The sequence below is a fragment of the Anopheles marshallii genome, chromosome 2, assembly GCF_943734725.1.
Source record: "Anopheles marshallii chromosome 2, idAnoMarsDA_429_01, whole genome shotgun sequence".
NCBI classification, from domain to species: domain Eukaryota; kingdom Metazoa; phylum Arthropoda; class Insecta; order Diptera; family Culicidae; genus Anopheles; species Anopheles marshallii.
Window position 1 is genome coordinate 51,124,183 of NC_071326.1, and position 24,123 is coordinate 51,148,305.

General features: G+C 38.7%; 1 protein-coding gene across 1 annotated transcript in view; it reads right to left on the bottom strand.

The window, feature by feature from the left end:
- Positions 1-1,805: 1,805 nt before the first annotated feature.
- LOC128709200 (dopamine D2-like receptor) overlaps positions 1,806-24,123 on the bottom strand; it is an 87,362-nt gene continuing 65,044 nt past the window's right edge. The window contains exons 3-10 of the mRNA XM_053804183.1: positions 24,009-24,118; positions 14,435-14,687; positions 10,238-10,458; positions 8,853-8,939; positions 7,860-8,090; positions 7,650-7,784; positions 4,101-4,201; positions 1,806-2,017 (exon numbers count right to left, since the gene is read on the bottom strand). Coding sequence (XP_053660158.1) covers positions 1,806-2,017; positions 4,101-4,201; positions 7,650-7,784; positions 7,860-8,090; positions 8,853-8,939; positions 10,238-10,458; positions 14,435-14,687; positions 24,009-24,118 — 1,350 coding nt within the window. The remainder of the gene's footprint in view (positions 2,018-4,100; positions 4,202-7,649; positions 7,785-7,859; positions 8,091-8,852; positions 8,940-10,237; positions 10,459-14,434; positions 14,688-24,008; positions 24,119-24,123) is intronic.

Sequence of the window (24,123 nt, forward strand, 5' to 3'; positions counted from 1 at the left end):
TTTTTTGTCTTTCACTTTGCTTTGGTTTGCGTTTGATTTGGTTTATTTTTTACTTATTTGGAAAGAGAGCATTCGGTTGCGATCGTAAGACGACCCGAGTTGGGCGATTCGCAAAGCTTGATGTAAAAACTACATGAACTCTTTCCTGCTTGCATTTTCCATTGGTTCAGATGCATTCTCCGACGCAACGATGGGTTGTGGCTATGAATGGAAAATAATAAAAACGAGCGCTATATCGTTGTCGTTTCATTTGTTGATTTGTAGCACATTGTACATGATCTGAGCGGCAGCATCTCCCTACTGGACCGATATGTACAAGCATTCGTTTGTTCGTTCGTTTCGAAGCAGCAACGAAAGTGGAATAAAACAGGTCGCTAAAACAGCCGACACTAATCACTACATTACAGCTACATAGAAACATGCGTACGAGGCGTTAACTTACACCAGCTTTCAGCAACTAGAACACACGGTGACCGCTGCGTGTGAGCTTTTTCTGTTTTGTTTAGTTTTTCCCTCTTTTAAGTATGTGTGTGTGTGTTTGGTTATCGAACTCACGAGAGTACGTATTTCTTTTTACGTCGATTGTGAGCTTTTTCTATAAGTGATTCTGTCCGGGAGTGTTGGACTGCACACCGAACTAGATACAATATTCTTGTCGTTGCGTTTTCTCATTTGGACGACAATGATACATTGGAAGGTGTAACTATAGGTGTTCCGTCCGCTGTTGTTTTTAAATTACCTCAACCTACAAGTCCCTACTGACAAGGTGTATTGGCATTTGGCACAGAGTTCGCTACCGAACGATTCTCTACACAGATGCATTCCCGTTGAGCAAAGGTCTCGTGTACACTCCGTGCTTATACTAGTGTATACTGCCGACGAACGAATACGCTTCAAATGGTACAATGTGATTGTTATCCATGAGAAAGTTTCATCATATATGTATATCCTGGTGGCTGCATGGTGCAGATGATTCGTTTCTTTCTTTTTTCGTGGGATCGTAGGAATTACGCTCGAGATGACATGCCATGGTGCTTCGCAACGAGGGAGGATGAAAACGAATCGACTTGTGCAGATGAAATAAAACTTAAAAACAATCCACTCCTATCCGAGGCTACACACTTCAGCATGGGCAGATGTCTTTCTTTGCGATAAGTGTGCGGTGGAGTTGAATGTTTTATCCTTCCGGTTGATCACACGATGAAATTGAAGGATTTATTGTGCCACACTTGGGCGTGGCGAGTGCAGATGTTGAGATGTCGATATGTTTGCATGGACGCGCACTATGAGAAATGTAGCAGCTGACTGCTGCAACTATGCCCCACAATCATCGGAAGCTTTCGTAAGATTTGCTTAGCCCCATGGCTCCATAGTATTTTCATTGTACAACACGTATAATCTCGTCCGTACTATACCACAACCGGACTTCGATCCAATTCCGGAGAGTTCTCTACCGCACGACGGTGGTTTGCGGCAAATAAATAAAACGGCCCCCGACCTTTCGCTGGTTTCTTGTTTATCTTAACTCTCACCTGACAACGGCTCGTCGAGGGTTCCGGGGAGGGTTGTCGCACGCCCACACCCTTTTGCCCACCGCCGACGCAGGCCGGTTCGGGTTCGTTTGAACACCGAATCCCCGGCTTCCTGCGCTCGACGGTGGCTTCTGGCTAGCTCCAGGTGACGTTACGTCGCTGGGAGGTGTGGCGTCGGACTGGTTCCGGCACTGCCACCGTGCATCCGTTACCGTGTTCTGCCTCGTCATCGTCCCGGTCGCCAGCGCGAGCTCCCGGTCCGATGCGTCCCACTCACTCGATGTGCATGATCTTTTTAAAAGCTTTCCGGAACTCGGGGTTGAAGATGGTGTAGATGACGGGATTGACGAAGCTGTTCATGTAGCCGAGCCACGTGGTTAGGTTAAATATCGTGACGCCCGGCCGGCAGTCCTTGTCAAGCTTCGCGCACATCGCGTCCATGATGTTGCAGGTGAAGAACGGCACCCAGCAAAAAAGAAACACTCCTGTTCAGGGTAACGAAATGGGTAGACAAAATTTCAGCATTCATATACGAAACTAACGATCATAAAACGCAGCTCTCTACTAGCAGTTGTAAACAACAACGGCACAACAACTCTAGAGGTCAAGAGGTCTAGGCCTGCCATTTGTGGTATTCTTTGGAATGAACATTAGGACAATATTATGAAAATTATTAATTTTATCAACTGAATTGATCTAGCTATAGACAATTTCGAATGTACTGTACGGGCGCAAATGTTTGTATAACTTCAAAATCAGATTAATTACTCATTATCATGATCTTAGCAATTCTATTATGCTAGACCAGTCCCTAAAATACGGACCGCAGGTCACATACGGCCACTGAAAACCTCTAGATCACATGCCGCCCGCGGTTCCATTGCTAATATTATCATAATAAGAATCAATCGTATTAAAAAAAGTATATTGTATAATTTTTTGAGTGCAATATCTGTATAAATAGTCCGCGATCCTACGTGAGTGGCCCAAACCAGCACGTTTTTAAACATTGCGGCCGACGGATTAAAAAGTTTGGAGATCCCTGGGTTAGTCGAAATTATGGGTTTGATAAACCCAAGACTAACATAAGAAAATTCATAATGATTACTCGACACCTGTAAAATGTTCGAGCATAAACTATAGACCATTATGGGGTATAAACATTTGGATGGAATCAATGACAAAGAAAATATTATATATGTTTATATATACCTAGATATATATCGATGCTTACATTATCATATCACATTTTCAAGAATACAAAAACCAATACCACCCAGGTGCCGATAAAAAATAGAAGCACACTTTGTTTCGATCCTCCAAATACTAGAGATTAACGTTTTCCGAAGTAACGCATTTTGGAAAAGTTACCAACATTTTCCAATCTGCGTTAAAACCGTCCCGTGACGTGTTTGATCCGCGACTGGATCGCTGTAACAGTCGCTTATCAACAAACTGAATGATTAATATCTTGGCCAAAGTTTTCCAACACCTGTCCGTCAGACTGTACAGCTTTATACAACGCGTGCTTGTTTGAGCTGTCTATTCTGTCCAGAGCTTTTCAAAATAATGGAAAATCAAGATAAAACGAAAAAGAGGTGCTAACGAAACTTGTTTCACAAAAAATCCTTAAAATCGAACGCCACATTTTGCACCGAAAACTCGTGAGCCACCGTGTCATGTAGGGCTTTCTCAAATCGTTATGAAAAAACGTATCGCTTACGTGACACCAAGCGAAAACTTAAAAAAGAAACGACTAAATAAAGGCCATGCTGTAAGCAGCACATAAAAAGCTTAAAAACATGCTTCCATCCACTTTTAAACTGGCGTTACTTGCTGACACTCAACGATGAAAAATCGGAATCGATTCATATTGTGACTTTTAAGTTGAAAAGCCTTTATCATAATACAACACATCTTAGTGGTAAAGGTTAGACGCACTACTGATGTTTGCTGCATACAAGAAAAGCATAACTCATTTTAAAGGACCAAAAAGATTGTCAAGGGGTTGCTACAATCTTAATTCCTAAACGTCCTAAGTAAATTAGTCTCTTTTGCACTGTAATTAGTACTGTTTTCCCCCCTTTTAATTAATTTTCACAATTTACATACATTTCCATTGCATTCTTCTTAGCTCTAGAATGATGGCTGTATCATTCCAGTACCACCCGCATGTGGTTAAAATGTTCATTTAGCTACACTCGAGCATAACTTTTACTCGGGCGTAACCTTTATGTTTTAATTTTTCAACACATTATATTGTCCCTCGAGTCTTTACTGGCCAAATGGTATAAGGTACGATGTTTTTATTGGTACTAAAGCATTATGGCTACTCCCTGGCTAAACCATGGGTTGCATAGCTATCAGCTTGTTTATTACATTTCAAGGTGGATTTTCTGCGCAAACCAGAAATGATCCATTTTTTGTAAAACAGGATAGTGGGGATCCAAATGTATTCTGTATATTTATTTAAGTTGAGGCCTTGTAAGTCATAAATTGTATTATTACAATAATACTTTTTTTTCTCCATTGCCTATTAGACAAAATGTGCTATAGCTGCATACTTACCTAAGACTATCGCTAATGTTTTGGTAGCTTTCCTTTCCTTCTTGGCTGATGATTTCTCTCGCTTCTTTTTCGACGCTTTGTTTACTTTGTAGATTGTGAATCTGCAATTTGAGCGTAAAATAAAAGAAAGTGAAAGTATGAAATTTGCTTCTTTTATCACATATCGGACAACTTGCATTAAAACAAGAATTTTATGAAAATTATCTACTTATTAAAGAACCAAATGTTTGGGTGACAGGGTGAGGGAAATTCCTTTACCGACACAATCGTACAATATCCGTAGGCGTGCGAAATTTAAAGCTGCAATAACGAAGACTTCAATCGTCGGCACTACCGTAAACCCATTTCCGACGCACAAATAAACCCATCTCAAACTGAAATCAAAGTGTATCGTTTTATGACGGCCATACGGTCCCAAATATGAACAGATTTCGCACCGTGATCGTCATCGTCAACGCTGTGCTATATTACAGCTTGCCCGTTTGACCTTTGTACACGTGGTGCTTCGAACGTCGATTTAACCGGTTCAAGAGCCTTCTTGATGCCATTCCATGTCAGTTGCAGTCATGGACCGAACGTGGGCTCACTCCATTCTTTTTGGAGTAAAACTGAAAATCCTAACAAACACTCACACACACATCGGAGCAAACATTCCTGATTCCTACCGACCGCTGGTTGCACGGTTCGAGTAGGCAGGTTGCAGAACGTGCGAACGGAAATATGGAACAGGCCTTTTTAAAATACGTTCCTGAAATGATGACAACGGTCATGATTGGGCCATTCAACTGTGCGTGCGTACGTGGACAAAGCGCACCGGAAAAGGGGTTGCATTTTATGTTTGAAAAAATCAAATTAAAATACCTTTACCCTAGGGTCTTATAGCGGCGGGACAGCTTTCATAAATGAATGATGTTGTTTGAATTCCACCTGCGTGCCAATGTTTCGAGCACTTTCGATTGACAGTTGACAAAAACTCATCAGTTATGCGGAATAAAAATAAATGCAATAGCTCGTTCGATTATATCACATCGTTGGGACCACTCGAAGGTAAGGTGATGACACAGCTGCTACTATGAACCACTCTGAATTGTGCTTTATAAGGTCCACTAAAGTTGCGACACAGGCAACACTGTATATGTTCCTTAAAAAAAGAATTTATGATTGACTCGGAAATTCACTCCAGCAGTCATCAAAGGATTATGTGACGGGGATAAGTGTACGACACTCGATCTTGCCACGGTTTTTTATTTACTTCCTTGTTATGCTGTGTGCTGGAATGTACTAAATTCGATAGTAAATGGGTATCATTTTATGGGTTAGGTTGGAACAATTTTATATGGTTTCATTTCTTTTTTGTAACACACTCACGCGTACTAAATGATCTTCTTGCATCGCGTTATGCAAATAACCGCAGCGTCTTTACCAGCATTTCAACGGTATAAAAATTTAAGAACAGTCCGCGGCATGGCGGTTTATGCAACCAAAACGATTTGCGTTTTGTCCGGACACATAAGTGTTGGTGTAGGCGTCGTACAAGAAACTCGTAATGCGGCATAGCACAAAAAAAACCCAACAGACACTTAAAAATGTACCCACAAACAGGCAGAGAGATTATCCATCTTCTGGCGTGCTTTTTGCGAAGGTTGTTAGAAGGTTTGCCCAGAGTCGTCAATCTCTCGACCAGTAGCGGGAGGAGCAACAAATCATGGAAATTTCATCACTCGGAGATAAATTTGCCGGAAATTTAACAAAATTTTCAATATGATTTTTATTAGCGACAACGTGGTGTAGTTTATTTCGCGGACACCTTCACGTTATATGCACCAGTTTCAGGTAAGAAGGAATGCGTACGATCCATCCCATTGCAGGAAGGTGAAGGTGTCCCCATGGCAATAACAGTAAATTTCTTATGCCCATTAAAAAGAACCTGGAGCCATTCGCAAGCATTTCGTCGCTACAGTATGCACCGACGGCTCCTAAAGGGTCCAAGGATTAGTAAAAGGATTTAGGGGCCCTTTTCTGCACAATGGTTTGCGTTGAAAATGTCGAAGTAAGAGAAAGAAAGGAAACACATTTCGAGTGTGTGAACTGTTTGAGCGACGAGTCGTAATTTATTCACGAGGGTTATTCTTTCCTCTGTGTAATAGAATACAAATCAGCTTCAATGTAAAACCTTGTGGAGATCCCGCTTGAAGCAACATGACAAACACGTAACTTAAGCTTAAATTACAAAAAAATTACTATGATTTGTGACATGGTAAAGCACATTACCTGTCGTGTTATTACTTTTGTTTAGTTTTTCATTCTCTATCAACTCCCCAAATCTAACGTTTTGCAGCGTTTTACAAGTTTATAAGTTTCACAACGAAATCGTGAAATTACTTCATTGGTTTCATGTCCAACAAAAACTCACTAAATTGAACCATCAATCCTGTGCAAAAGTTCCAACGTGTGCAGATTACTATCAATCAATTTCAATAATTGCCTGAGCCGATCAACTTGTGGTTCAAAGCAAAAAGGCAAAGATCCAACCAAATGAGTGATACGAACGGTTGTCGCGATGGAAAATATTTTTAAACGAAACGTCTGTCGAAAGGCATTAATTAGATTGTCGACTAATTTACCGTGATGAGTGATGAGGCTTCCATATGTGATGATTCAATTATAATTACATATGACAGTATTTTATACAAACATCACCAACATCATCCCAGTTATGATATTATGTCATACAAGTAGTTCAATTTTTAATACAGTGCGAAAGCCTTTGGTAGGAGAGAAGAATTTGTTTTCTCAAATACAAAAACCTGGATTTAAAAAAATGTATTAGAGAAGTCTGGTGTTTAAAATCATCTTACTATCACTCAATTCAATAACAGTGTGTGGAGATTATTCCCCGAATGGCTAAAACTAGACAAAGTATTTATGGTTCCTGGTAATCATATATTCCGCGTTCGATTTTTGTGTTGCTCCCTCGATTTAATGCAGTAAGAATTCAAATAAACAAGTCGGAGACTATAGAGTGCACCATAGAGGAATTTGTCAGCTTGTCAGCTTGTACACAGCTTGTAGGTATCGCACACGCACTGATGGTTGCGACGCAGGAGCTTCAGGGTCAATGATTCTCATTGCTTATCCAAATCGTTTCTACGATTATTGATATTAATAATTAATATTAACCTATGGATTACAATAAAATTTAGAAAGGTAATGGCTAGTTAAAAGATCTTTCGAAATTGTAGTACCGACAGACTAAAGCGCCTTCAAATATTACAACAGCGAGAAAACTATCTTATACGTAAGTGACTTATTTTTAATTTATTTACTTAAGTTATGGAGGACTGCGTTGTAGTTGTAAAAAATATAAAATTTAAAAATATCTTTGAAAAGAGTATTGCTGTAAGGAAGTACAGAACTTTAACACCTATTGCTGTGCAATTTTAATATGTTTTTCTATCGTATATTCTAACCTCGTTTTCCTGGACTGTCACAAAACATTAAAGGTGGCATGCATTAACAAACTTAAACGTTTCAGTAGAAACAACGCACCTGGATGCTTGGGTATTCTTTTTGTCCTTCCTGGAACTATCCCGAGAGTTCGTTGATAAGGTGGAATCGTTCCGATTGAGTGACAGGGCCTGTTGGACACCGCATCTAACTAACGATAGGGGTTTTAAGGTAACACTGGAACGATAGGGTAAATTTAGGATAATGGATGTGTTTTGCTTTTCGGGCAACTTTTCCGTTGGTTTGACCTACCTTGCCTCCTTTCTCGGTGAACCGTTGCGGCTTCGGATGGTTGCACTTTTATTTACAATCACCGTGGCGGCCACGTTGAGGCTTTCCGGTGGGGTTGCATTCACCGCCAGGGCGTCGGCGATGCTGGATGGAGCATAGCCGGAGTCGTGGTTCCCGTTCGGATCGGACGGTACCTGTTGCGTCGTTGCGATTTGTGCCACCACGCTAAAAGTAGACGTCGAGAAGCTTTTGCTAATGATAAACCGATTTTGTGTGATTAGTGTTGATGTTGATTTGACGGGCGTTGTCGCACATTTCCCGTACATCGAGGTGAGTGTTTTTCCATTATCCCCCTTGTTGGTGAAATACAATGGCCAGTACACATCAACGTACACACAGTGCGTAGGGTTGATATACTGATTTAAATTTTTGATACTTGAAAGTTAGCAATAGTTTTGAAATATTTTGGAATTTGTTCAATCGTATTTGAAATGATGTCTAATATGTGCTTGTTCGTAATGTAATGTGGTAATTATGCAGATGCTACCATTAATTTGATGAAATGAGGGAAGAACATAATGAATTTTGCTGTCAATATATCAGTTTGCTTATGACAAATAACAACCTTACACATATATACCTTTCGATACGCCAATTTACCACAAAACTATCTACTACATCACGTTTGAATTATATCTGTGCACATATTATCGTTTACATACTAGAAGAGCACAGCAATATTTGAGCGTGATTCTTGTTCGTTACATGATTAACAGTAAAGTAAATTATAGTTGAACTATCTTAAGATCAACGCAAACCAATACTGGAAACTCGTTTAGTGTTGCGTTTGATTAGTATTACATTTCAAACGAAACTCGTGTTGTTGTTAACCAATGTTTGGGAAATGCAACAACCAAGCGCTTTCAATCAAACGCTCTCAGGATGTATAGGAACGAAGAGTAACAACAAATAAATAACAAAACAGAGCGATAGAGAAGGAATAATGGCACATACTTTCCCGCCTCCTCCACGACCGTTGCCAACATAAATTCTGTTGATTTATCGTTCACAATCACATGACAGTCGTCAATGTCAGGGGACCTGTGAAACGACCAAACGAGAAATGGGTTATCATCCTATGGAGGAAAGTGAGAAGCGATCACAACACGGAATTCATTCCGTGCACAGGCCGTGTTGCGGGCATTCACACGGAGGATGATTAATCAAAGCAGTAAGGACACCCGTGCTTCAACGGTAGCAACAAAGCTCACTAGAACAAGATCGGACTTCAGGCACATCCGAGCACAAAAGCTTCATCGCAACGAACGAACTCTTTGGCAGGAGTTTAAAAACATTCGCAGTCAAGCAAACAGACAGACACAGGCAAAGAAATTGATTATTGAAACTTCTAGTAAAAGAAAGGAACTATGTTCAGTAGCATGACTAGTTGATAAATGAGGATTGAAACGGAAAGGAACTATTTGTTAAAATGTTTTTGCTTAAAAAAGTGAACCAGCAAAATCGTTAAAATTTAAAATAAACAGGATTTTTCTGTAAGAATAGAATGTACAATCGAATTTTTAGCAATTGCAAACAATAACAAAAAATTAAGATAATAAGGAATACAATATTGATATGATAAAGGAAAAAAAAGTGAGATATTAAGCCATACAAGTCGTAACTGAAATATTGTTTGTATAAAATGGTTCAAACCTTACGCTTTAGTTTAGCCTTAACAATTAACCATTTTAAAAATTAAACGTTAACGTATTGAAATTGTTATACAAACAACATACATAACAACATATAACAATTTACACTAGGTAAAAATGATACTAAGTAAAATGGTAAAATGATAAGATACGAATTGATGTTTAACAAAGCTTATAATGAATATAACGATAAATTTTGGTATGAAATGTAAGTAGATGAAACAAATGTAACTTGCATAATTTCATTTTGTTGAATACATTTAGCTGATCTAGCATTTAGCTTTAGTTGAAAGAGCTCAAAATTTCGAAGCATTTAAATTAACATGTACAAAGTTCAAACATCACAACATAGAGCCAAAAATGTTCAGAATAACGTACATAGCATGCAGCAACAAACAAAAATCATGAAACGCACAGAGATTTATCAAATTTCATGTACACACTGACTAAAAACAACACACAATGAATGCTACGAAATATTCACACTAGAGCAAATTGAAAACTACACAGAACACAAATCAACGCTGTCGGACGAGTGCATAGTTTCAAATTTATGATCTGCTGCGTCAAATATAAATGTCACAACAGGCATATTTATATACAGATGCACACACACACACATACACACACACACATACACATAAAAGCAAAATAGAACAGGGCAAAGATACTGCCATTGCCACTTACCCGGCATTCTCGTCGTCTTCTTCATTGGAACCGGATGCTGTATTGGTGGGTCGCTCCTCATCCGGAAGGATCTTGGACCCGCTACGCGTACTTCCATCTAGTTGCGTTTCCGCTAGGCGCTTTGTTTGAGCAATGTTCTCGATGATGCTGCCCCCGGCAGTGATCTCCGAGAGGTGCGGCTTCCGGGCGGCTCGTTGCTTTTTCGCTCGCGTTCGCAGTGCCTGCAAGTGGGCAATTAAATAATCAAATATAAATGTTTATCCGAGCACAAACGAGATGTGTTTTTTTACATTTTGTAGCTGAATTAGTAACATTGAGTGATTGCAGGAATACATTGTTAGGTACACATCGTGTTGTTTAAGCTGTTGGATTAATAGATAAGGCTTTTGGAGTACTGTCCTCCGTCGAAAAATAATTCAAACCATGTAGTATTTTATATAGTACAATCAAAGTAGTATGAAGCTTATGCCGTTGAATGATAAAGTTTGAATAACAATAAAAAAACATTAACATGTAGTATTGTATTTCCTTAGTTTCAATTTTTTTCAAGTTGCACATTCTGGGTCAAGTTAAGTTGTCAAGTTATTGTGTATCAAGTTATTGTGAAAGATGAAATGATTTGACACGTATCAATGTGAGATTACCGCTTTTGTAAATTGCAGTGTATTGAATATGACAGTGAGACATTAAAGTTTTAGTTGTTCCTGCTTTTGACAATACGATTATAATATATCTTCAATTGTATTTCAATATAAATGTCAACAAGTCGTTATAAAACATAATACAAGCAAAAAACCCGTATTTCATTTTCTCCTTATCGATAACATAATACTTATAAATGCACCAGGCAGCAAGGTACTTGTGTCTTTTTCAACAACCAAACTAAAATCGTATCTACGGACACAGTCTAAACCAAGGAAGCTTCTGCATGTGTCGTTGAGACACAGCTGCAGTATCCTACTTTTACGAATAAGAAGTTCCACTAGGCAGTAATGTTGTACCCGATTCACACGAACACAAGTTAATCATAGTTTTGGCATTAAAAGTTCTACCCATATGCCACCGCTTCCACACGGTATATGGTGTGCCGACTTCCACAATGATTAAATCTCCATTTGCGTGCTATGTGGAGTCAGCTTTCCGCAATATGCTTTCAGCGTAACATAAAATAAATGCATGCGATAATGAAATTCTTCCAACGAAACCATTACCGCTCATTAAAGCAACAAGCGCGAGCAAGTTCTATTTGTCGTGTTTGACATGTTTAACTACCATCCGGTTTGCATCCAGTCCACTTTTACCGCTACGTTCCTTGCCTATGACTAAAACCACACCGGATGCTGGTTCGCAAGTCATCTCCGCTCAATCCAGCACACTGTCGACGGTAAACTTTGTGGCATAAATATTGTACACCATAGGAACGGTTAAATCATGAGCTAAAGCATTTATCGGGCCGAAGGCCTGTACAATGCAACATACGGCCGTGACTTGGAAGACTGAGGACCGAAAGTTTTCCCATGGTTTGTGGATCGGTAGCTTGATATCGGGTTAAACCTTCTTCACAATAGATTTCTGCTTCCTCACAAACAGCGCTCTACATGCACACATACGCGCAAAGTCTGCATATGCTACTGTATTGTGAAGTAGATGAAATTGAAATTTTATTATTCATAAACTATCTTCAGAGCGTAGCCACTTCTAAATGTTATTTGCTACAATACTGCCCAGCCACGGCAAAATCACGAATCGACGGAAAAGCGGTCAAAAACAAAATAGTACCACAACGGCAACAGTCTTCAAAGGAGTCTCAAAAGGAGAATAGACATCATTTGGTGTTGTGTGTTTTTGTTTGTTTGTTGTATACATATTTACTTTGTGTGGTATGTAAGTGTTGAGGATGTAGTCACAAAATAAATTAATAATAGAGAGCAACAAGTCATCAAAATAGGAAACAATACTAATGGAACGATGAAACGGATAGAACTTAAAAAAAAGTTAAGTAGGGAGGGGAGCTAATTTAAAGCAGGTTACCAAATAAACTCAAAACAACAAAGCTAAGAAAATAAATGAAGTCTGATGTTGATGACCCGGAAATCAGTTCAGACCCGTTTTCAATAAGCTAATTCGAATGTATCCGGTTACCGTTAGCTACTGTAACCATATGACCTCCGTTTGTGGTAACGGATGTTAATTTATTATAAATTATATATTATTTTCCGACTATCGGCACATCTTTATAAATAAAAAAAAATAGCTGAGATATTAACAGAATGATTTTTTTGACAAGAACCAATCCTGACTACCTTTCTTCTTCTTGCTCATCTTTTTCTTCTTTTTTTTCTTGCTCTTCTTTCTCTTCTTTATCTATTTTCATTTTTTTTTCTCTTGTTTCTCTTTTTCGCTTCTCTTCTTTCTTTTCTCTAAGCTAATATTATCACGTAGCCGTATAGGCCCAGACTTGGCCCATTAGGTAAGTCAATGTTGTAAACGATCAAAGAGATGATGTTAAGGAGAATTATAGAATAGGGAAAGATTCTTGATCCCAATATACAATTACAACATCCTTAGGCTTATGGATATCCTATTCATATGAACGAATTTAGGCGTAGATTGAATTATTCTTGGGTTGTATATGAATGAGCTGGAACTAAAATGCTAAACTAAACCGATGGTTTTAAAATGTGATTAGGGATGATATAGTGATACAGTTTAAAAAAAAATCTGATCGAAAACTTCATATTCATATTTTATAAAAAAATGTCATTTTATTATACACCCGAATTCGGACGAGCATTAAATAATTTTTTAATAGGATTCAAGGAAGCAGAATACAACCCTTCTTTAAGCTCCTATACACTGTATTATTTAGATTGGATTGTTTTCAACGAAGAAGAGCTTTTAACTGTCTCAGTATGGTTTAAAATTGACCACAAAGTTTTGAAGAAACCCGTATGCGTGGTATACGGTTGGAAGAGAAAGAAATCTACCAAGTGTTGTTATATTTTCAAGATTGGTTTTCAAACACAGACTTATTCGAAAGGCACACGACGAATGCAGCAAGCGCTACATTATGATTTATACATTATGACAAACATCTCTTTGAAATACCACACAGAATACCTCACAGTATGCTTATGCTCAGCAGCAATAGCGATCTGCCTAGATGGTTTGCTTTTTTCTCGTGTCCAAGCGAACAACATTATCGCGAATGGAGGAAAATAGTCCGCTTCCGCTGGTAACATTTCGATGGTGAATTTCCATTTCCACCCGACGTTTCATGGTAAGATTTCTTCTACAGCTGTGAATATTCCCGAGTATGCGAGGATAAATGATGTATGATTTGTATGTGTGTGAGTTTGTTTTTCACTATTTGATTGCTTATATTTTGCCAGATGTTTTACATAGCCGCATAATAGTAGCGGAATATTTTCACACAATCTTCACCTCACATTGCCAAGGCGGTGGAGGCGGCGCCCTGTCATATTGCTGACGGAAAGTTCATTTGTTTGTGCTAGCTGCCTGCAGCATGTTGCTTCCAGCATTCGCTTTGGCTGTGTTTAATGCTCGATAGCTGTATCTATTTGCTAGCAGCTACCGTAACACACAAACAAAACCACGCATACGCCACAATGAGGTGAGGCACAAAAAACGCTGTGCAAAACAACCAACCAGCGGGATGATCGTGAGTAAAAAGTCAAACGAAAAATTGCCAACAAATAAACACGTCTACCGTCTGTTTGGTGCTGCGGTTTATCTCTGTCAATTGTGTTTGCCGTTATTTCCACATTTGCGCTTTTTCTGTAGATGCAGGGCGGAAGTCCCAGCCACAGATCGTTGTAGAAAATGGAGCGTTTGTATGCGTCGCGACTTTTTCCGGTTTATTCTTCTGAGAGTTATTTGTTTGTGTGGAAATTTCATTCTTTATGCTATTTTGTCAGTTATGGGTGGTCGATTCAGAGGGAAGGGAAGGGTGGGGGTATATTTGTTTGCCGTCTGAAGCGTTGTTGTTTGTAGGAGGAATGGTACAGTCAATATAACTATAAGCAACGGAGCCCCAAGGAACGGCCTGGGTAGGCCCCGGTGAATGAACCGGTTAAACCGATTATAAATTAAGCTGCAATCTGATGGGTCGATGTCAAGATATAATCAGAGCTAATTGGAATGAATATCAACGAAACGAAAGGCTGCAAATCTTACCTTAAAAATATTCCAGTATAAAAAGACCATTATGATACACGGGATATAAAAGCTAGTTAGGGACGAGTACACTATAAAATCGGTATTGTAGAACACACAGAGGTCGGGCGATCGGTCTTGCGTGTTGTTCAGTCCCAGCACTATCGGCGATCCGATCGCAGCCGATATTGCCCACACGAGCAGGATCGTCAGACACACCCGGCGGCTGTTTTTATGTTTCGCGTACTTGATTGGTTGTGTTACCGCGATGTATCTAGAATGGTAAAACGGAAACAAAGTTCACAACATGAATTATAATGATTAAGAGTGCAGTGTTTAAAATATATTATGTTGCTTTTGTGGTTTGAAGACATTAACGACATTTTATGGTTAAAATCTGTAAATAATGCTGTTAGTAAATGGTTTCAAACTTAAAATGTTCAATGTTCTTGAACAAAGAGCAATGTTCTTATTAAGTGTTGATTTATTACAATTATGACACCTTTAAACATGATATTTTATATTCTCAATAGACTAATTTCATTGTGGATAGAAAAGCAATTCATAGTGGTTCTTGCGTTCCCCATTCAAATGCAGAAAAGAAACGTAACAGTGGAAGCTTTCCTTTAGAATACTGGCTCAGCTTGAATCCACAGATCAGGTCTATTGCAATAATTGAATTCAATACATTCAATTTTCCCCACAATCATTCCAAAACATGCAAATTTCCTACCGTGCTGTCAAGCCGCTCTAATATAAGACACGTGTACAATATGATGCTCTCATTGTTTCTTTCTGATCGAAGTGAAGCGAATTCATGTGGATGGAATTTGTTTGTAAAAGTATGGTAACAAATCTTCAAACGCCCAACATTGATTGCAACATTCCACAGAATTCGTGCATTATGGTTAACGAAATGAAATATTGTTCACAACTTGTGCCACGTATGATACAGCAGGTGGTACGCCTATAGCCAGTTCGATAACTGAGAAACCCATTATATCAACCATGTATGACCATAGATAAACAAAAGATATGTCTCGCTGGCGGCGTGCCATCGATTCGTAGACATAGCATTCCGAGAATGGGAGTATCGTTCTATTTCCTTTAAACAGAATGCCTGAGGATGATGAAATGGAATGATGCATGTACATTTTCAATATTTGCTCATGATTCGATAAAGGTGAACCAGCTTCTTGGTCGCTTTGTCGTACCCGTGTAGTGTATGGTGACAAATTGGCTTCGAAAGCGATGAAGCCTTCCAGCCCGGATGCTTTCGATACAATGATGATTGGAATTCTATTTTCTCTAGACATTATCAACGAATAGATGAAACCGCTGGCTAAAGCGGTACATAAAACTACCAACGAACGTTACGGGTGTGTGGTCGGCAGATTAGCATAAGCAGAGGTATAATCCTTTTTCCTGGGTAAAGGTTCAAGGTTCCAACCGGTTCCTAAGTTTCATGATACGTCCGTGTTTCATGTGTACACGAGACACCAAAAGCGCTCAGCAAACACTAGATGGCGGACGATTTGGATAAGCACCGTCAGAACTGTTCAGGTGGGCGTTCTATTCCACTGATATCTCCTACTTCAACATGGCCGAAGCTGGGATCGGAAAGGAGTTCCAGAGTGGTATTTGAAAATTTCTCACTCAACCACCAGGTTTCCGGAAAATTGTGGTGCATCCTACCAACGAAGTCCACAGCTCGATCAAGGAGGATTTCTGTGGGTGTTGGCAGTTTGTTTGTCACCACGCCACAGAGACTGACGACGCTAAAGGTGAACGTTCGTGATCCTATGAGTGTGTATTTTTTTTTTTTTTTTGTAACCACATTGCCATTCAAACTACCTTTCCATTCAAGGTTTCTTTCTCGTCTCGAAAGGATGCTTTGTTGGACTCCCGTGTATATAGAGTCATCAATCAACTGCCGGAAAAGTTGTAATTCCTTGCCTCTGCAAGCATAGCAACAAAACAAACATCCACAGGCCTAGTCAGATCAGCGGGGTGTGACTAGATAAGGTTCCGGACAGAACGCCGGTGCGGGTTTTTAATCAAGTTGACCGATTGATTTATTTAGCTTGTCTGTAAGTCCAGGATGTAAGTCCAGGAACTTCGATGGGATGGATGAAACTCACGGTAATACTCGAGATGACGGTATTACGTGAAGAGTTTTTGAAGATTGTTTGCGCCTGACGTAAGGGGCTGTTTTGTGTGCAGTATATTACTTCAATTTCTCATACATTGACTGTGTCTCTTGTGTTGATCTAACTTAATCATTTTATTTGTGGTAATTGCTATGAGTAGGGTCGCGTAAAATTTAACGCCAAAAATAATACATTTAAAATCACATTGTCACAGTTTCATCCCACTATGAGGACCTAACTTTTTGAACTTACTTCTTTTTATTTTATCTACTTCGATATATTTTTGACAATATCTTTATTTGATTTATTGCGAAAAAAAGGTTTTTGGCCCTCGACATAACAATATTTATATTTTTTTATTCACGGCAGAACGGCTGGGCCGTAATTCCAAAAATATTTCTTATTTATATATTTGTTCATTCCAATGTTACATAACCATATAGTTATTTCAAAATTCGTTGTAATACTAAAACAATATAACAATGAGATTAAAGTTATGATAAAATACTACAGGTTTATGCGAATATTTTTTTACAAAATAGTTTATTTATCTCATTTTGTTTATTTATATTTATCTTAAAATGGTAAAAAAGTTATCAAAATGCTAATCAAATGATGTGTATATTTTACTATCAAATATTTAGAAATGATTACAGGAGCCTCGCCACCGTCAAGAAATATCGGTGCAAACGGGATGCATACAAGCAAAAACGACAAATAGCCACTACATGCCAGGCTTTAGAAGACCGTGGGTAGTTAGAAAATGTACCCATTTCGTCCTTACCCGCGCAAGGACGCATGCTGCTACGATCTTCTTCAAAAGTTTACGCTATCATTCGATTTTAGGCAATGGAGGCTATGGCTATCATCACCTGTTAATAATTTTCCATTCGCCATACACTATCGCCATACACTGGGTGTATCGCTATTGTCATCGCTATTATCTTGAATGCTGTCGTAAATTTTATCACAATGTTCAGTTGTAGCCAGAGATGATTGCTAAACTTCCTTAAGAACGGCATGGATAAATGACAGAAAGAAGAAAATCAAGCGATTGCATGAGGGAGTGAGTGAAAAGCATCGCAATATAAAAGTAAATATATTTTAAACTAAAAACAAAAAAAGTGAAAAGGAACATTGAACGACATTTCCATTCAGATGCACTGCTTCACGTGCATTCTAAATTAGCTGCTGAGGCTTGTAGTAGAAGAACTGCTTAAAAAGGACATAAACAATGGGTGACTGTGTTGGTAAGCTTATTTTAAAAGTTCATCTCCATCTGTTCGCTCGGGAGATTTGGTGCCAGCCAGAAGCATAGAAGGTGGTTGAAAAGCGTTTATATTTTGCATTTGACAGCCTGAGCTGAAAGTTTCACCGTCTTTCCTGCTTCAACAGAAACAAAAAAAAAACAAAACAGAAAGACCGAGAGAGAGAGAGAGAGAGAGAGAGAAAGAGAGAAGATGGGAGGAGGACATCACTAAAAAATGAAAACAAATGAAATGCATGCAACCACCCAAAGCGGAGATAAAAATGCAACAAAATTTATCTACAAATAGTACACGCTTCTGTTGCTGCTGATGCCGTCGCGTTTATCCTTAGTTCGCCCGTGTAGCACGATTTTGTTTCCAAATCAGCATAATCTGTAACTTTTACGAGCGAACACTCCGATGCACAGCTGCATCCCGCCGGTTAACTGTTTTCAAGCTTTCGAATCACGGCAACGCCTTTTTCAGACCTTTTTTGTTGCTGTCACAATCGGCAGTGACGGGTGCACGGTAGGAAACATTGTGAAGGATGGGAGACGTTGTGGGATTATGCAGCATTGTAGCAATAGCTTTGACAAGTCGTGACATTTTCCAGAACCCACCGAGGGGTTGTATGCCTTCCAGTTTTTACGCCCCGAACAAGGGGAATTATTTCAATTAGCCCGATTTATCTCAACCCGACCTTCAAGCTATGGACGAAAAGCGGGAAAAATATTATTTCGATTTTTATGGTTCACATTTCAGGGCAGTGTTTGAAGTTTTTTTGTAGCGCAGTGTCATGTCTACGACCCGTCGTTGTAACAAGCCAACATACATGACCGCGAACGAGACAAGGTATGGAATGCAATTTTATTTTAACTACAACCTGCCTGGATGGTGGATCGTTTTATATGCAATTGCCATACTGCCTTTATGGCATGTTTTTCACATTCGGTAAACAAACAAAGCGATGCTTCGTACGACACTTCGTCGGGACTTGTGCTTGTTGGAACAATTTTGCGGTAAGTGACCCGAACATATGGGTCGTGACACGTGGAGCAAAGGGGAGTGTGAGGAATTAATTCTATCCGGTTGTTTTAGAGACTAAACAAAAGCAAACAATGTCCTGGGTTTTCGAGCACTATCGTTTTAATGTGTTGCATGTGTTTTTGGGGAAAGAAAAGCGTAACAAAGTTATGCACTGAAACCTGCAGCCACACTTATTTCCCAGCATAGCTACAATAGTATCTCGCTATTTGTTGTGTTACACACAATGGATGGCGTTGTCGATTTAAAATTCTTCATCTAAATTAGTTTCAGTTCAGCAAACACATCAAATTTTAATTATCGCATATATTATTACATTTTTACAGTAATATGAACAACACCAATTCAAAGAGTCACATCATGATGACAATTGGTGTGGACCATTCATTTGCAAACAAATTAATGGAAAATTTTAGTACAACTGAAAAATAAAACCCTCTCTATGGTTCACCGTTGCGCTCGTTATGTCTAGTTTGTTTGTGTCGCCGGTTACTGATAAATTGCGCAGCCTTCTGGCATTCTGGAAACCATTCACTTCGTTGATCATTGCTCACAGATGGTGATGTTTGTAGTTGTTTATTTTTCGTTAGTTAGTTTAATTTGTTTTTTTTCCATACCAGCACCAACACCGCCAACTGGCAGCAAACGAAACGCATCGTGGCATATGCAGCAATTCTGCTTGTTGCAGTTCTTCCCTACTTTATGACACCATTTGCATACCTTTATTTGCACCATTAGATTGGTTGTGCGCGTTGTAGCCCTTTCCCGGGAAGGTGACCTTTCGAAGGCCGTATGAATGAAATTGAATTTCGACCCTCAAGGTCTGGCAAACCCTACGAGGCGATGCAGCTGATTGGAATCAATATTTTTTCGCCTCACTTTTATATATTGACCGTACCGTCGACAGCAAACAGCAATGCAGCTGCAGCGGGTATGTTGTTTTGAGATGAAAATGGCAAATGTTGACTCAACTCGGTGGGGATCACCACCTCATCACTCACAGCCGAGTGAGGGAAAAGGTTAATTAAATACAAACTAACACCCCAGGAGTGTTGCGGTTGGGTTAAAAAACTGCAACAATGCAACAAAAGGGCAAACGCTGGCAATAGTGTTGTTGGTGGTGTTAGTAGATGTGAGAGGAACAGACTATAAAGGAAAACAGTGGAACCCAATATGATTGTCTTACAATGTAAAATGTGAAACGATTTGTGCAGTACACCATTTGGGAAACCCCTGGGTGAAAGACAGGAAATAGTTCACGAGAAAACGGATCGGTGGTGGAATGGACTTTAGCACACACTCTGGACTCTGGACTCTGGACTGGTCTTTTAACTATGGACAGTGTTAAGTGCTGCATAATTATATCATGTTCCGGATGACCTATTGACAGACCGTGTAATGATGGGCGTCGCGTAATGGTGTGGTAGGAAAAAACACCCCGTAATGCGGTATACGCTTCGCTAACGGAAATGATGGAGTTTTTTTTTGTTTTGCTTCTTTCGTCAAGCATTGACGCTTCGAAATAATGTAATGATGTGGTTTTGGGTCTGATAGGACCGCGGAAGTAGCGTGTTGTAATTTTCAACATAAGCTGTGGTTTTTATAATCAGATTAAATCAACCGAAGCCGTTTAAAAACGGTACACCCGTTTGATATTTAAGCGTGGCGATAAACTTGATTAAGTTCAACCTTTGATATTTCCGTTCGAATTTTTTGATCTTTTTCCCATCTGTTTTTGTGTGTCGCGCGTAAAAGGAATTCATTAGATATTCACATTTAAATTAATTGAAATACATGTTATAACATCATTTCATCATTGCACTTAAACGATGACGATTGAATGGAATTTAAATATATTTGGTTATCCTATTATGAATCGATTTATAGAATGTCATGTAGTAAAGTAACGTAACGAAAACTGATTTTATTATGATTTGGGTTTTCTACGGGTTTGGGTTCTTCTATTTTCAGTTTTGATCTGAATTTACGTGTTGTGAAATAACCCATTGAACGAGTCAGAAAAATCTCAATAAAGCAAACATTTGATAATGTTACCACTACTAATTTTTTATCCTATTTTATGCAGTGCAATGAATCATTATTGTGTTGTACTTCGACAAATGTTTTCTTGTTTTTTTTTTATAAAGGGCGAAACAGTGCAAATTAATTTTTCATTTTATCTAATTTAAACACTATTAACCACGTTTAGATAGTCAAGGTATAAAATTATGCTTACTTTCATATCATGCTGCCTTACCGAACCTAACCTTTGAATCTACTGCAAAATATTGTTAACACAACAATGTTATTCCTTTAGTAATTATAAATTGTTATCATTGCATTCTCGAAAGTTATTTTTGAGGCGCAGTGAGCAGTGAACGTAAACTGCTTCGCACCAAGATGTTGCCAGCTGGCATTACACGAACCGCGGTTTTTATCCTCCGATAAACGGTCCCAAACATGATTCAGAATAATTCCTTAGTAGTTGAACGCTTCTGCAACGCTGCACCACTCTTTCAGACTTAACAGGGACAATGGTTCCAATGTACCGATCGGATCTTGTTTAACATTTTAATACAAATTTTAAATTAAATTTTCCTCCCATAAAACGCCCATAACCGGCATCGCAGGTTGGAAAACATTCACCCACATGCGCCCGATGTGTCATTACATGCGAACGAGCTGCAGGCTGATAATATTGAGCCATCCCTTTTGTGCGAGCTGCATTTTTAAACTAAAACCCTTCCCATGTGCTTGTCCGTGTCGGTTAGGCTGCAGTCTACAACATACTGTATCTATGTGGTGGCTGTTACCGATAACTGTCGAAATATTCAAATTAAATATGATAATGGAAGTACGCACCGGATACATGGTTGTATCGTCGGAATTTTTGGGTTTTGCTATTAAGTTGCCCGGGAAGTGAAAGAATACAGTTGGGGAATAATATTTCACAACACTGTTTTTGTTTAATGGTTTGTGCAAGAAATGCTGGTGATAAAAACGAGAAAGGATCAATCGAACCAGACCAGAAAGTACCAATCGAAAATTCATAACGAATGTAACAATGTAAAGAAACTTTTCCCCTGGGTGTTGTTTCATCATTAAGATGTTGTGAAACATGGATAAAAAATATAAAATAGAAAAGGTACCGGATAGAACGGGTAATTGCATACCTTCGGAAAATGCACGGGGTGCCGTGTATTTATTCCTCATATGATTTTTTTATGTATTATGCTATTATGTATTATTATCGAAATGCTTTATGTTTATTCTCATTTACCCTCATTAGATATTTGCTCAAGATTTGCTTTATAAAATAAATAAAAATACTCGCTCTTACATGTCCAAAAGATCTAGTTTTACAATACAACACTTCCATTATGAAGAATGATTCATTATTGCATGAAGAATTAGATAAATTATTACATAACCTTCGTTCACGAAAATATACATAAGATTTGCCGATTTTTGTGTTACTATGACACATAAGCTTTCGTTTCATCAAAACTGCATCATGTGATATAGCAGGATGGTTTCACCACATGAAACTAGAATAACAACTCGTTGTATGCCACGCGAGGCCCGTTGTACGGCACAGGGCTTATGGGGAACCGGAAGCGAAAATAATTATTTGATAATGAATGTTTCAAAATAAGCATTTACCATTCAATTAACTTCACCGCCTTTCTGTTCGACAAGGGAACGAAATACATTTTCCCGGTCTCCCACTCTGGTAGCACTGCATAAGTTGGACTAGCGGCAGAAGGCCTTCGGTAGCAGTTGGCGGATAATTCTGTTTCCAATTTTCTCTCAGCACATTGGCGCAACATTGGGTTTGACCTATAACGAACTCGTTGGGACTAAGTTAAATCAATAATTCCGGTTTGGTTGTGCCGGATCCGGTGGTTTATATCATTTATCAACGGATGTTTACGGAAAGCCAATTGTAGTCTCTAGCGGCATCTATTACCAATTATGAGATTCGAAATGTTATGCAGATTGAGTGTGGCATACCGTTATATTTAATTAAATTTTCAATCTGCTTTTACTGATGGCAAGGCCAAGAATGGAGCGAAAGAATTGATATAATTAACAAAACAAAAATAGAAACATATCAAACTTTAACTTAAATCGAATTATTGAGATGTATGTCATTAAAATTAATCGCTACCGTTTTTCTGATCCTAACGACGAATTTCTGGTTCATTCAAAAATCAGACGAAGTTCTTTGCGGGGTATATTATACATGTAAGCAGTATGACGTCTATTTACGACGTTTTGCTTATGATATAGTAGAAAGTGATACCTTCTTGAGCATTTTGAAAAAATATAAGTAGAGCACGAATTCGCAATTAAACGTTTCAGTGGATTAAACGATCCAATGATTGTGGCAAAAACAAATCATTTTTACATTTGCAGCGGGCCTCACCCTTCATTTCTTACATCTTCGATACATCATCCAAAGCTATGCATTTTAGGAACATCTAAATTATGGTCACAAAGATTCAGTACACAAACAGTATTACATTTTGCTCCACCTAAAACACGATGATCACTCGTTTTAGACATGATTTGTTATCCTCTCTTTTCACAGATCGACCTGAGTGGAGGTAAATACTTCGTTTTCACTCAAGCAATAAATTTGGAAATACGCCACACAACTAGCGAATGGCTGATCGTAATCCTTAGCTCATCTTTACTAACGTGTGCTACTAAATATAGAAGTTTGGCTAAATATAGAAGTCATATTTTACGGCATTTTGTGAAGCTCCGGTATGATAAATTACTCGCACTACTGTCTATGACGAGTATTCGCATTGAAGAGAGTGGGCAGCAATCAAGCATGCTTTCAAGAGGAAAATAGCATCACTTCTTCTACTCAGTCTAGAATAATGTAAAGCATGATTTCATGCAGGCGTTCTACCTATTTGACCTAAAAAATACAAGGTTTCAACTGTAGGTTGGAGAGCTTTCGATGTCAAAGGTCACATTTCGCGAAATTTCAGATTTCGCGTAGAATTTTATCTACTTTATTGGTCGTTTTCCATCCCCCACATTTTATCTTTGTGAATTGAAGCATCAATCTAGCACTTGAAACTAGGAGAAGAAAAAGAATGAGTGTGCTACTAGTAAGGCAGCCATGTTCGTACTTACCTGTCTATTGATATTGCAACTAAATTAAATATCGACGAAGTTGAGCATATCACATCCATAGCTATATAGAAATCACAAGCAAAATTTGGCAACGTCCATGCACCATTCACCTGAA